General features: G+C 38.0%; 1 protein-coding gene across 1 annotated transcript in view; it reads right to left on the reverse strand.

The window, feature by feature from the left end:
• tox (thymocyte selection-associated high mobility group box) overlaps positions 1-14,833 on the reverse strand; it is a 90,112-nt gene extending 75,279 nt beyond the window's left edge. Inside the window, exon 1 of the mRNA XM_088343242.1 lies at positions 14,237-14,833. Within this exon, the coding sequence (XP_088199368.1) occupies positions 14,237-14,341 (105 nt within the window). The 5' untranslated portion in view covers positions 14,342-14,833. The remainder of the gene's footprint in view (positions 1-14,236) is intronic.
• Between the last annotated feature and the right edge of the window lie 1,499 nt (positions 14,834-16,332).

Consider the following 16,332-nt stretch of genomic DNA (forward strand, 5'->3'; position numbering starts at 1 on the left):
TATACATCTTTTGTTGAACATACCGCGGATTCGTACAACCAATAATGCCTTATCTAATCAACTAGTCACAGCGCTCTGTCATTGGTGACATAAATGCATAAATACACCCCTGTCCATTTTTTAGGGGTACATAAATAAATAATAAATTAAAATCAAGTAAACATCTTAATCACTATTAACCAAGAACAAGTTCATTAACAGCAGTAGAACAGTGGATAAAATAAATATTATGTGCATTCTGTGACGTACATTCAGTGGTCAAGTGCAAAGTGTGTTTCAAAAGAACTTAACGATTCTAAACAGCTTCAAATCAAATGGTTTTAACGACTCAGTTTGTCATTCACAACGCTTTAATAACAAAGTTTGTTCTTCGGACAGCATGCATTTAATTTCCAAAATGTTTGTCAGACACAGTCTAATGCACAATCTCTTTTTGATTTTTAAATATATGCATACAAATGTACAATTTATGTCATCAAAACCGTATTGGCTTGAATGTTACTTAAATCTCCCCAAGGCGAGTCAGACTCTGTTCGGTTCAACTGCATTGCAGGCTTTCTATACAAACGATCCTGCATCACCAAGGTACTGCTATGATACCTAAGGTCTGCTTGGCAATATTTGCAAGTAGTCTTTGTATGTTTTATATTATTAATGCTCCCATATTTTAAAAGTTTTGGTATCCTTGATGTTGTCGCTGTAATTTCTATATGTTACTGCTCAAGACAGAGACGCTATTGCGCTTGGGCGACTCTCAGCAGAGATTTTCGTCTTGTAAAACTCATCACTCTGTTGTAAAAACGTTTCTGGCGACAATAGTCCCCAATGGAATTTATTGTCGACTAATTTTTATGACGGGGCAGCACGGCGGATGAGTGGTTAGCGTCACCGAGGCACAGTTTTGGTCATGGGATAAAAAAAAAAATACATTTTTTTAAAATATTAAATTGCAGCAAAATTGCAATACGGGTATGAAAATTTCAATGAGATTTTTTTCCAAAATTGTGCAGCCCTAATTTCTATTATCAATTTTTGTCAACAAAGTCGACAAATTGTTGCACACCTACCATGCATAGATAAAATTGTTCATTTGCACACAGCGGAATCAAACATTCTAAATGTTTGCTTTGTGCACCTGCTGCATGCAGATTACCACACGAGTACTCTCTTCACCATCCTGTTCACTCAAACCGCCGTCATGTCAGCATAAACCCAATCAGAACCAATATCCTTAAAAACATTTTGCTTTACCACAAGTGTTATTCATAGCAGGCGCAGCCGACGTGAACAGAAGGTTAAGGGCTCAGCATAGAAGTCTTTTGGCCAACGATGGACTACGTCCTTAGATTTTAGTGCTTGGATACAATGAGTCAAGCGTTACGACAATAGTTTGTTGTTCAAACATTACAGATGATTATTCCTGAATGTCCATGATAAGCTTCAGTTTGAATTCAAGTGAACATGATTTAACCAAAGAGTCTATGGAAAGGAAAACCAAGGCATTATAAAGCAGTAACCTGTTATATAACATTGACCAGAGCCAAAAGAAATAGATAATACAAAGCAAAGATACTGTATAGTACTATGCAGTGATGTGCAGTCAGGGCACGCCTCACCTTTCATCGTGGAAATATAAAAATTTAAATAAAATAAAGGATTATATTGATTCTGTGTTAAAGTTCTTTCTCAACTCCACAGTTTTTGGATTTTCTTTTTCGAAATTGCTGAATTTTCACATTATATTATGAATCTTAATAATACAAGTAGTATGTGACGTATTGCTATGTTGAGCATCTGCAGAGTGAGGCATTTTGTGTTACCACAACTGTTAATCATTGCAGGCGCAATTTTGAAAACACGCAATTCTGTTGCTTCACGGCAGAGAGCAATAGTGAGACCAAGGATTCCGATTTGGCACACACTCCAGCCCCACACAATAGAATTAGCGATAGCAGCAAGTCAAGCTATCCAGTATTTGTTTTTCTCATTTTTTCATAATAGAGGATTATCTATCTCCAAATGTATTTATTCAAAAGGAGCACACCAAAACAACTATTATTTCCCTGCAACAGTTTATATATTGTTTCTAGTGCTTTGCTTTAGAAGTAGATGTACGTTTGTTTATTTTTAACTGAGTACATTTCAACCCCAAGTTTAAGTTTACAAAAAAATAGGGAGGGAGTAGAAAAAGAGGTGTTTGTTTCTTCTTTAACATAGCATTAAAAAGTAAAGCTACAACAGAACTAGGTCAAATATGTACAGGCATGCACTAAAGTGAGGGGTTATTTTTTTTATTTTCATGCAGAAAAGTCAGAATAAAATAATTGAGGTGATGATTATGACTATACCTCTTCAGATGATTGGTCTTGGGATTCAAGGGAGAGTGCTCATCAAATAGCAATTGGCTAGCAAGATATGCACAGAACTTGTCTGATGTATGCAAGGATCTGCAGACATTATTGTTCTACCATTTCCCCGTAAAATTCAAACAGTAATATTGCATAGTTGAGTATTCACTACAGCTTTGGTTGAATGAGAAAACCCATGCAATTATGACTCAATCATTACAAAAAGTCAGAAGCTGTGGTCATCTGAACTAAAAATCAGGTGATAATGTTGCGTTTGGTGAAACTGAATTCAAATCCACCAGGCATTTTGCTGCTTACTAATGACTAAAAATGACATCACAGTTGTTCTTTTTTAGCTTGAGTTAGGTTTAGCTAAATACACTCATATGAGAATGTTTTTTCCCCCAAACTATAAGGGCTAGAACCAAAATTGTTTCTGTCCTGAGTTGCATTTCACATCCTGAAGCTAGTTTCAGCAGGAATTAGTGGGTGAAAGTACACATTTGTAGTTTTCAGCTATTTCATATAAGACCACAGTTCTCTCCAAACCATATGGACTAGAACCTAAATTCTTGCTGTCCTGAGTTGAATTTCACATCACACTAGTTTCGGCAGACATTTGTTGGAAAAAGCGCACATGTTTTGGTTGTCAACTGTTTTGCAAAGTGTATCGCTGATACAAAAACCTTTAAAAAATAGCTGAAAACAGTAAAAAGGCAATCATATAAGAAACTATTTTTCTCCCAAACTGTACGGGCAAGAACCAAAATTCTTGCTGTCCGGAGTTGCATTTCACATCCTGAGGCCAGTTTTTTTAGTTTTGCAAAACTAAACACAGAACATAATAAAAGTAGTCTCAATTAAATTGGGCTTACAGTATTCATAATAATTTGCACTTCAAACTCATTCCTTTATAAAGTCCTCATTTTTCAACAGTATGTCATTATGGTGCTACATAATGGGGGAAAATGTTGCATTATGTATGTCATGAAATGTTTCTGGAGATTTCTGAGTTGATTTTCTTGCTGCCTTCTTGAGTTACATCAATGAAGAATAATGATTGTTTCCCAGGGGAAAAAAAAGCAATGTGAGCCCAAACCACACCATTACCTTTTCTATGGATTTGACCTTCCCATTTCTTTGGGTAAAGTTCATGGTTGACATATCAGACTATAAATCCAGTCACTGATATTTATTTTTGTGCTTCTGTACTTCATATTGGGTGGGTGGGTCAATAGGGAGCAAGGACTTTTTGGCTCACCATCTTATTTTTTATAGACTTGGGTACAGTATCTGTAATTTTGTTTTAGTTTGTCCATGCAATTTAGATGAAAATAAAGGTGGAATGTGGATTTCGTGTTATATGTCGAATCCAGATGTTTTCATTCCTCATTAATACATGGAAGTGGATGAAATGTTCAAATTTTTTCAACGAGTGTATGACTTATACCCGATTTTTAAGATGGTTTGAAGTGTTTTAGTTCAGTATTTGTTAGAGTTTCACTCATCAATTCCAATAACGTCCTGAAAATGTGAAACATGCTCATTTTGCAACATTAAATGGTGGGAACGTTTCTGGACGTACTCCATAAAAACGAATGGATTTTTTTAGCCCCAGCCTCCCTTTAAATTGCACGGTATAAATATAAAAAATCTGCAGTCTTGCACACATTAAAACCAAGCCTGCTCTTGGCAAAAGCAGTTTTAGTTGGTTCTAAAATATTATCATGAGTACATAAATTCATTACACAGACCCCACATTTGTCCTCTGGAGAACTCAGTGATTTATATTTCTCTAAAAATATTTTCATTGCACACAGCACTAAAGATGAAATGTTATACAAATGGTTATAGAGTGAATATCTCACAACAATCTTCACAATGTTATCCTTCAGGCAAAGAAATATTTATGAAGGAAACACAATAAGACTGTAGTTTAACCAAGATAAAGTTGTACAGGTTTTGAGTAGATGCTTATCTCAGGTTCAAAACCCTGTAATAATCCTATGTGTAACCTCCAAAGAATGCCATTAATGCAAAGCCATCTCAGGAAGTCCAAACAATGTCAGGAGAAGCAGGACCAGAGTTACCCTTTCACAAACGAAGCACACAGGAAATTGCCTCTATCAGATGTGTGCTCATGTATTGGAAATGCTCTGTTTTTTTATGGGGAAAGGCTAAAAGGACTGCGTGATAGAAAAAGTGCTCCATTGGTGCTAATATAGTTGTGCATCCAGTATGCTTAATTATTTAGGCTAGTGAGACTGAAATACACATTACTTGTATGTTACATCAGTAAATAACACAATCGGATGGTCTGAATGGTGCACAGGTATGGGGTCGGTGAATTACATAAAACGTGGGACGTGTGCAAATGACGTACTCGGTTCTTCATTGATAGGATCAATTTCACTGTCTCTTTGGTAAGCTTTAGCCTACCTGAGAAATCAACTAAATGAATTTAATCCATTTGATGATAAACGCCAATGAGTCTCGTCTTGTCAGGCTTCCTACGAGTAGCCAAATAACAGACCAATATAACATTTGACCCTGACACAGTGAGTCGAGTTAAAAAAACAATGCACCCCGGTCTTAGTTCAATTTCCAGGGGCGACCATGTTGCTACTTGCTGTCTACTGAAAAAAATATTGTAGTTAGTAAGAATTCTCAGGATATTGTTTTTTAGCTCATTATTTAAAAAATAATTAGTTCTTAAAATGCCATTTTTGGAATAGTACACCACACTATTGAAAGGAATTTATAAGGTGTCATTTCTGCTTTAATACTTTATTTTACAGTTCTTTCTCGGTATATTTAAATTTGAGGTATAGAAACCCATATATATATATATATATATATATATATATATATTATGTATATATCCATCCAGCCATCCATTATCTGCACCGCTTATCCTCAGTATGGTCGCGGGAATGCTGGAGCTATTTGCTTTATTACGATTTGGAAGTCTTTGTTCAGTTTGGAAATTTTGGAATTTTGGTTCGTTTGGCAATCTGCATACTCGGCAGCCAATCAGAAGCCTGCATCGAATAACTTCGTGCTCCCGGACTTTACTGGGTGGTTTGACTTGCTGTTAGCTTGTTAACTCTAACTAATTATATTGTTTGGGGCTGGGGTGTGCACCAAATCAGAATACTTGGTTTTACCATAACCTGGACAAGATGATTGTGCGCCTCACCCTGTATCTGCAGATGTACAGCAAAGTAACACGTTACATATTGCTCTTTTTGACTAAAACCAACAATAAATATGCTATCCTCCCTTATGAAAAAGTCAAACCAACGAGAAAAAAAATACTGGATGGTTTGACTTGCAGTAAGCTTGCTAATACTCTCCCCAATTCTGTTGTTTGGTGATGGAGTCTGTGCCAAATCGGAATGCTTTGTCTCACGATCACCCTCAGCAATGAGGCAAGAGAATTGTATGCCTGACTCTGTATCTTCAGACGCTCACCACAGTAATACGTTACATACTAAGTGTACTGTATTAATAATATTCCTCATATTATGCAAAAATTCAGGGATTTTGAAAAAGAAAATCCAGAAATCGTGAAGTTAAATGGGTGACAACTTTAACAATACATAAATATAGCCATTTCATATATTTTCAAATGTATATTTCCATGATGACTCCCCGGACTGCACGTCACTCCATATATATATATATATATATATATATATATATATATATATATATATATGTGTGTGTGTGTGTGTGTGACCCATCCACTTGTCGTGAGTATACAGTTGGACAATGAATTTATATATATTTATGATTTTTGCCCATCCCTTGCCATCTAACAGACTAGCTTAGGAAAAGAGTCCCAACCACATTACCAGCTGAGTCGAATCAGATATAAGACAGAAAGATTTTTCTTTTGTTTTTGTTTTTAAGTTCAGTGACTAAATTTAGAAGAGGAATGGAAAGTCTGCTATTGCTACACATTTGACAATGCACATACTTTGTGCATAGCACCTTGCAATGTATAATCGGCTTCATCTTCAAGCAGTATAAGACATTTGTGTTGACATATTCATCTTGTCAAGTGGGGACCACTCCCCAACTTTTCTGTCCCACGGACCGGTCTCATATCTGACAATATTCTCAGGCCCAGCCCAAAGATAACATTAGTTATTGTGACAATAAAAATCCTATAACCCTGGATCCACTGTGAAATCTCTTGACCACTTGGGATGTAGATGACATGGAAAAAACATTAGGTTTTATGTCTTTATTACACAATTTTTAGTGATGGTACCGTATGGAAATATATAAATAAATGCAAAGAATAATAACCAGGAAAACAACTCGTTGGTGTTTCTGATAATGAATCAGACTTTGAAGGACATTATATAAATATATTGTCCATTTTATTTTGGTGTTGTGTTACATAGTCAATGAATTAATTCAATTATGGCCCCACATATTCAACAACGTTGTACACTGAGTATATATTTTGCTATGAGATCAAATCTAAAGCCTTCACCCATTTACATCCTAGTGGTTAAAATTAGACACTCTCAACACAAAAATTCAGGTTTCATTCCTTTTACATTCAATGTTGCGCAAATGTGGTCTGTGATATTTATTAACTGATCAATCGTTGCTCAAATATAGCAATGTACTCGCGTGAAACCTCATGTGTAACACACACCTATAGCTGGAGTTCTTCCTTTGGATGAAAAAAGGGGGGTTATGTATGAATAAATATTGTAGGGAAATTGCTTTACATTGTATGTATTCAATTCAGAATCTAATCTGATGGTTACCTCTACAGCCAGCAGGTAGTGCTCACGGTTTCCCACCCGAATGAATTCAACATAGCCTCATATTGTGTCTAGCATGGATCCCCCTCCTCAAAAAAGTCTCTCTATCCCTCTTGCCGGACTTTTCAGCCGAGGGATAGGGAAGGGGCGAAACCTGGCTTGATTTTGCCATGTTTCATGACTGGGAAGAAGAGGCTGTGGCTTTCGGCCTTTTCGGTTGCCATTGACCCTAAGCGGTCCGGTCTGGCGAAGCCCATACCCCCAACCCTCACCACCCCTCTAGCACATGGAACAGTAGCAGAAAGAAGAAAAGCAAGTTTTGAGCTTTGCACATTTCTATTATAGGTGTGGGAGGTCCCGGTCAATGGGTGCGATCTTAGTCACCGGTGAGTTCCCGTTGATGCTTTCCAAAATAAAGTTCTTCAACCAGTTGATTGTAACTTTTATGATAATTGTAATAGCTGATAATAGGCAAAATTTCATTTAGAAACACAGTGAACTAATTCCTGGCATGGAGATGATACACAGATAATTTTTGGATTACATATGAACATTTTGGGGTTTCATATCTTTATTATACAGGTGGAGAGTCTGGTCACTTCCTGTGAACGGTTTGTTCTGTGGGTGAAGTCGGCTAGAGGCATAGTCTTTACAATATGGTAAAAGCAAAATGGCAACGTTTTTTCTTTCTCTGCAGCTCTGTACCAAACGACTCACGTAACGTTTTGCGGCCTGGAGGTTCCACTGATGTACAATAATACCTTGCCCATCCAGTTTCTGCTTTTTTGCCTGCATTTCAATGACATTGTGATCTGAGCTGTACCCATACTTAGAACAGCTTGACGAACATACATTATATATGCGCAACTATTTTTTACTTTTAGGTTTCTCTATAAGCCAGGGATCGGGAACCTATGGCTCGCGAGCCGTATATGGCTCATTCTATGTAGTACCTGTGGCTCAGAGACAAATTTGATTGCATGCTCTCCATCTCGTTCAAAACTAGAGCCATTAATCCTGTTCAGATACACGCAATGCCAAACCAAAGCTGAATTATAAAGCAGTACTTCGCAGAATATATAGGGCACGTTTTTCACTACAATTTACAGTCAGGGTGTTACACCCAAAAAAAAAAAAAAAAAAACTTGTTTTGGCTTTACAACGCTAAAGAATCTTTTATATAAAAGCTCACTATATAATATGGGTTCAGTGTTCAGATACCTTAGGATGAATCCACAGAACAAACTGTAAATACACCAAAACACCAGGAAGAGAACTTTAAGTTATTTGATTGGGTGAGTGGGAAGAATGGGTGGAGCAATGCAAAAAGAGCAAGCACTACCTCCCATCTCTTGCCCTACACCGTCTGCGCCAAAGGTAAGCACATCAGGCTCCCTGTTTGCAGAATGTTGTGATGTTTTTACAAAATAACTGCTTGGATCTGGTTTTGAAACCAATATGTATGAAAAAAAGGGTCAAAATGAGTTTAACCGATCTTGAGTAATTGCAAGAAAGAGACAAGTTGAAAGTGGTATGTTTGTTGATTTTGGGACACGGGCTCTGCAATTATTCTCTTTTCATAATTTTGATCAAATCATCCAAAATAAATGTGCTGAAGACTAAGCTTTTGTCTGGGGCGCGGGTTTAGCAATTTAGTAAATTTGTCTCATAATATATGGTGTGCCTCTTTCCCAAAATAAAATTATATATTTTGCTTTTATGGCTCTTTGAGTCAAAAAGGTGCCCGACCCCTGCTATAAGCCATCATTTTAACAAAACCTTCCGGACCCACAAAAACACCCAAAGGCATTTTCTAACGTCAACAAATTTCAACTTCTCGACCCGCTAAACTTGCTCTAGAGCCACATACGGGTCTTTAGCGCTCCCTAGTGGTTCCCTAGTGCTTTTAAAAAACTGTTTGATAATGGAAAATATATGGTTTAAGTAGGACTAAACAGGATACATTCTTAAAGTTTCCTTTTTTATGCCTATGTAAGGCTTTTATTTTTTGTGGTTCCAGGCGTATTTTTTGGGAGGCCTTTTTCGTCCAATATGGCTTTTTTTTGGTCCAACATTTTTTGGGTTGGCGACCTGGATGTTGAAGCGGCTTTCCATAATGCCAATATGACGGCGGCAAGACATCATGTACTGGAAGTAAAGTGTCCTTAATACAGCTACGCAATAAAATGACAAGATTATCTTAAATTACAATTTGACAGTACAAATGATATTTGATAATTAAAAAAAAGGAAAAAAAACATTTATTAAGTACAGTACATTTACTTGTTAAACAAATATTTGAGCCTGTAAATCGGGTTTGTTTTGGGGTATTTTATAAATAGATAAATAAATAAAGGTTTCTAATCTAGCGGGTTTTGAATATCACGGTATCAAGTTTAAGGTGGCAGGGCATATGCAGCCTCAGATCGGTTGACGTTGTCAATAATCACATGCAAGCTACTGAGTGGAATTTTGTAATTGTGTTGAGGATTGTCCCAACTCGAATGAAATGGAAAATCTGTCTCCACTGCCTTAGATTACCACATCTGGAGTACCGGTTTTACTTCTTCTTTTTTTTCTTCCAAACACAAAACCTACTATTATAGTTGCCTGATTTTCTTATTCTTCCCATTTTTCCTCTCTTCCTGTCTCGCTACCACTGTGCTCGGCTGTGCTTTTCCTGTCTCTCTCCCTCCTCTATATACCCTCGCTCTCTGTCCCCCACACAGTAATATGATCTCGTCTATCAGACCGACAGAGCCATGAATCAAAAGACACATAGAGAGAAATATAGTACAAACCTTTGTGGCCCCACCCCCACTACAACCACACTCATCTGCAACATCCCTACCCCCAACAGCTCGCTCTCTCTCCCAATCTCTCTCCTTCTTTCTCTATTCCTCTCTTTCTCTCTATTCCCTACCCCCAACCACATAACCCGCTCTCTATCCACAGTTTCGATCTTCCATCTCTATTTTTCTTAAACAAACAATTCACTAACAAGCACACAGGGCACAGTGGCATACCTTTGTGTATGTACCGTATGTTTCGCACTAAACGGCGCACCAGATTATGAGGCACCCTCCCAAAAAAATAGTATTTTGTCGTACATTTTTTATGCATTAAGCGCATGAAATTGAGACTACAGTAAGAGCTCGTGTTTCTGGGAACATATTAGTGTCGAAATGCAATATGTTAATATGTGCCACTGACCAAAATCGCAAAATATAAGCATTGGGAATCAAACACAAGTAGTGGTGGCAACAGAGCCAACACGTCACCACTGGAGTGCAATTGGTACAGATGACATAGGAAAATGCATTAGACAATATTCCATTAACAGTTTTCACAGCCACAAAATTATTCTGCACAATGCATTTACCCGTTTGTCAAAAACCTTTTAATGTGTATGCTTACGCAAGAGATTGTATTGCATTTTGTTAAAAGATTTTCTGTTTTCTCCATTCTCTAACATTTATTGTTGAAAAAGTGGAAAGATTGTTTAACCTATCAAAATGCACTATTCAAATCAGTGTTCCTGAGTAAAAATTGTGTGATAAGATAAGGTGTAATGCTTTGTCGCATGTAATTTCATCAATCATTGCTCTATCATTACACAAATATGTTATTTTTGTAAAACCTTGTATGCCAACACATTACACATAATTGGTAACACATAATTACTGTATGCATTTCTAATGTTATTTGCCGTATTCCGTGGTATAATAAGGTGCACTGGGTTGTAAGGAGCACTTTCAAATTCCAGGCACTTTGTGGTTTTTAGGTGCGTCTTATAGTACATACGGTACATACGGTAATCACATCTACTTATGAAAAGGACCGCACCAGATTGTCAGGCTTTTAAGTATCAATTACGTCTCCTGCTAACAACTAAGAACATAATAATGTGGCATTCTAAAAATGTCCAAACTCTGGGGTCAGAGGTCAAGAAAGGTTATTATACAGTTGCTGAGTCCCGATCAAGAACAGCATCCTCCAGTTTGTCATTGCATAGTCTTTAGTCCACTATGCCTCTCCTGAGGTTCCTACATATTAGTTACACATGTAAGTGTGCAATAATGCGACGTGAACAGATGCTCCATTTGCTGCATGAAGCAGAAATCTTTGTGGAGGCACCTTAGAGGATGCTTAACTGTAATTTCCGGACAAAAACGCTCTCATTTTCAACTTTGAATGAGATGTTAAGTATTTTATTCCTGGGTATTTATTTGTAAATTCAGAAAATATATATTCAGCTCACTACTTTTAATCCAAAGTAGTGATAAAGGATTACCATCAACTATAAAATGATATGTTTATTAAAATATGTTAAAAATATCTTCTCCTTTGCTGCCCTTTCATTTTTACAAGGGGCGCAATGCAATAGTTGACCACTAGATGTCGCTGTATTGTGTAGTGCAACTAAACAAATGCTATAACTAAGAAGAAAAAAAATAATTTACTTTTATTGTAATTCTTGTGCCCATGCACTCAGAAAGAAATGTCGATAAATCTGACCCGCACAGTCAACCTGTAGCGAGCCGATGTAGCCGACCCTTAATGCCCAGCGCCAAGCTGGGATGCAATGAGCATTGAGTACCAATGTTGTAAGTCGAGGTAGGTATGACTCGGCCGAGGCTTGAACCAGCGACCTCCCAGTCTTGGAGCGGGCGCCCTACCCATAAGGCCACCGAGCTGGTAATACCAAACACTGCCGATGTTGGCTTTAAAATTCGTATTTAGTGGCAAGTTAAATAACCGGCTAATAGGCCATTGACCAGGTTCAACAAGTCATAAAAAGACATTAACTTAAGGTGCAGAAAAACTGAACTGCCACAGACAGGGTCTTAAATCAAAGTATATTCAAACATGGATATCTTCCGGCATAATAGCAACTGTGAAAAAATTAACAAGAACTTAAATGTGACGTTATTGTTGGAGGCCAGACGAAATCAACTCAAAGCAACCTATGTCGCTACGTCACGGTGGCCATTTTGAAAACACAAAGGTTACAAAAATAGGCCAGTCTTTGCCCCTTCAACAATCATTTTTTTCTACAAATAGTTATAAAACTACTTGAGGAAGCTTTCGAATTTGTTAACATCGAAACCTCAATTACGAAAAAAATAGTAACTCTCGAACTAAAGCACTAAAAGTCTTTACAAATATTGAGAAAGGAAAAATATTTGTTTCGTTAAAATAACGTATAAAAAATGTTGCAACAACTGATCAAAAAAGGGAAGACAATGAGCTACTCTTCAAATCTCTTCTAAACGACGCTAGCTCTACACGATTATCTGCGCACTAGTAGGTCTTGTCGGTCAATATGAGAAAATAAAATTTAGAAATTTAAAAAAGGAAAATCGTGACAAAAAAAGAACAGTTTCACCTGAGACGAAATCACGAAAGACGACGGTAAGTAGTACGGACTACTGCGGAGAGGCTTAGTTTAAATGCATGCCAGACTGTAGATTTTTTATTTAAAGCATGCAAAATAATTAGGAAGCTCAAAAAAACTACTCGTTTTTATGGAGTAGGACCAGAAATGTTACCACTGTTTGACATTGCAACTTTTTAAACCAAGGGTTTTTGATTACCTGTACCAGCGAGATGACTGAACTTGCATGTCTTTTGTATTGACAAAATTGTGCAATTCTTCTCTCATTTACTGCCTTGTGCAACTTCTCCAACACACAAACATCAGGTTTTTTTGAGGGTGTATATGCGCAGCAAGATGTTGGACAATTATGTCAGTTCCCTCTAGGTTACACTCATGTTATATAAAATAAATACTGATTTCTTGACCTAAGGGTATTTCTTAAAACGCCTATTTATATAATAGTTTTGCATTTTATCCAGATCTATATTTTTTTTAATGAAATAAGGGGTTTTGACCACTGTGAGGTGCTAAATAAAACACAATGATGTCCTGTTAAAGTTTTCTTTCATCGAACAACTGTTACTTATCAAGCAAATGTTGTACAAACCACAATCAAAGTAAACATGCCAAAGCTACTTTCCCATAGCTGATCTCTGCACGAAGATTACAATTTTGTGGGAAACTTGTGTTGTTTTTTTGGTGTGTGTCTGTGTTCACGCCACACGAATTGTGACTTCTGTTTGTGTGCAGTGTGAACCGAATGCATCCCAAATACCCACATGTACTGCTAAGACGATGTCACTCGCAATTTACAGTTAACAGAAGAAACATTTTCCTGTGACCCATTGGCAAAAAAACACTCTTTTTATAAGCCTGTCTTGTAGGATGATTTTCGACGACAAGGGACAAAAACGGCCACCATATGATGAAGGTGCGGTATCTGAGTCAAATCAGGATTCTTCTGCTACTGGTAGGCAGGATAATCTGTTTCATCCGGGGGAGCAAACCCTAAGCCCAAAACCAGCCTGGAGAAGGATCTGAGGACCAAAAAGTAGGGGGACTATGTATCTCGACTGGCCTGGGAATTACTACGATGACCCGTTCTTACTTTTGCCATTTTCATGCTACACTCACAAACAGAAATTAAAAGAAAAACCTGCAGCAATAAGCATGACATCACTCTACAGCACTTCTCTCAGCCCCCATTCCTCAAACCTAATGTGTTCTGCCCCGAACAGCTCTGATAATATAAGATTAAAAACAGTTGGGGGAAAAGCATGATGGCTTTTTAATCTCAGTTGGACATTGTTAATCAACAACATATTCTTCATCGAGAGAGGATTTTACATTCAACTTTTTAATGACATTTCAAACTACGCGCTCCATTGTTAAGGAGTTATCTTTTTTTTTCTCTTACCATTATCCTGCCAAGTCAAAGGCCCGCGACCCACCGAAATGTTTGAGAAACACTGGGTTTAAAGCACAATTACCCAATAATCACAAAAGTGAGAATCTAGCAAATCCTAATCTATCATCGCTAGACAGCGGCAGGCGGAGCTAGTTTGATTAACTTCAAGCTAATCTAGTAATTAATTAGCATTTAATTGTCAGGGTAAGGCGGATGAAACACCCCCACAGTTAATTAAAGTGGGGGCAACACAACGGTGACTTTCTTGTACCAGACAATAAGCCGCATAAGGTTTGCGCTCTGTGTCACTTACCTTGTTGGTTCCGAAGCCCGGGTCGGGATAGGAAATCTGCCCCAGTCTAGTGTGCTCTGGCGCAGCCAGAGGTTGAGGAGGCGCTGGGTAAACTGTCACATCCATGGCCAGATATACATCCACTTCTCCCGCGATTCTCTTTTTCTTGTTTTCTCCCTTCTACCAAAATCAACGAAAAAACGTGGTTTTCTGTTCCTTTAAAAAGTTGGCGGTCCCTCTCAAGAGAAACATCCACGATTCTGTCGGGGATCCGAGCACCACTCTCAGCGATGTTTTGAAATAAAGCCGAAAAGAAGGCGAGTTTTGCAACAAGATTTGTTACTCCACGCCGGTTTTCATGCTTCAACGATTTCCCGAACTTTCAAGACGTTAGATGATTAGAAATGAGGAAAAGTCAGATTGTTGGATTGGCTCACAGTAAAGCGCGTCTCCACCTGTTCCTTTCGTGCTCGCGATGTTCTGTAGGGCGAGGGTGACATGCGGCTTTTACTAAAAACAGTTTTGATACAGTGTCCCGTTAAAACTAGTCCGGTGAGTGCTGCTGCTGCCAACTGCTGCTGCTGCTGCTGATGCGCGGCTTGCTTCAGGTTCCACTACTTTGCCAGCTTTCTTACGAGGAGATCAAGCGAGCACCAGTAGGCATACGCGGATGCGGAAACCGTTTGTTTTTTACCAAAACAAGAGCACCTTCTACGCGCAGTTGTGACATTTCTCTGCAATTCGAAAACCTAATGCATACCCGTCAACCTCAACTGATTCCTCCCCTTATTAATGATTGAAATTTCCCTTTTATTAACCTCCTCCTAGTGGTAAAAAAAAGCGATATAGAATACAGCAAAAACTAAAAAAAACTAAAAAACCGATATAGAATATATCTATTTATTGATACTTTTCGTTATGCTTTTCGCACCTTTTTATTTGGTTGAACGACATCAAGTGGTCAAATAATACACACTGTCCCTTTAATGTCCCCTTAGTTAAATATTTTTCAGCCACCAAGGCTTCACTGAAAATCTTTGATGTTTTAAACAAGATAGATAGATAGATAGATAGATAGATAGATAGATAGATAGATAGATAGATAGATAGATAGATAGATAGATAGATAGATAGATAGATAGATAGATAGATAGATAGATAGATAGATAGATACATTTAAGTTTTGATTTACGTTGTTGTAGAATGAGCAGAAAAGGTGACCCTTAAGGTTCACCAACAGCTTCATTCTAACAGATGGAGCTAATTATGGTCTATGTATATTTATGCATAGCTTATTTCTTACATCTCACAGCAGCAGAGTGGTTAGTGCATCCTTAGTACAGTTCTGATGTCCAAATCCAAAGCCTTCCTGTGCGGATGTTGCATGTTCTCCCTGTGCTTGCGTGGGTTTCCTCCGGGAACTCCGGTTTCCTCCCACATTCCAAAAACATGCATGTCTGATTAATTACCAGGTCCAAATTGTCCCTAGGCGTGAATGAGCGAGAGAGTCGTCTGTCTCTGTGTCCCCTCCTCACTTCCTGAAGATAGGGCTCCAGCACCCCCGTGACCCGACTGAGGATAAGCAGCACAGAAAATGGATGGATGGATTTCTTACATCTGCTTTATGTTCAGTACTCTGTATTTTCTTGCTTCACACTGTATTTATTTTACTGCCTTCTTTTGGATTGCCAAATTCAGATTCATCCAGACGAGAATTAAACTGGAAAATTTCAATTTCTTATAAAATTCATGGCTGGTGCACGAACGTATAAACAAGTGCTTATCCATTTTGCAGTGCTCTGAAGTGATGCTGGGAAACAATCATTAGTCTACAATCACACAACAGGATATGAAAGTCTATGTAAATGCATGGTAAATAAATACCATTAAAAGAATGGATGTCTATTATTTTTGTATTACATCATATTTTATATAATGGATTTTACTTCTGCAGCCATGTGGTGAGGGGCCCTCTCCTTGTGAGAGGTAAGAGAATTCTCCCACCATGGTCCGCTGTGTGTCGTAAGAGGCGACTAAAGTGGAGGGAGCGAGGGGACTGGGGATCCTCTCCTCTCTATCTCTACTCCCTAAGAGACAGCAAGGCAAAGAAAGGGGGG

The sequence above is a fragment of the Urocampus carinirostris genome, chromosome 1 (genome assembly GCF_059441175.1).
Source record: "Urocampus carinirostris isolate Australia breed hairy pipefish chromosome 1, RoL_Ucar_1.0, whole genome shotgun sequence".
In the NCBI taxonomy this organism is placed as follows: Eukaryota; Metazoa; Chordata; class Actinopteri; order Syngnathiformes; family Syngnathidae; genus Urocampus; species Urocampus carinirostris.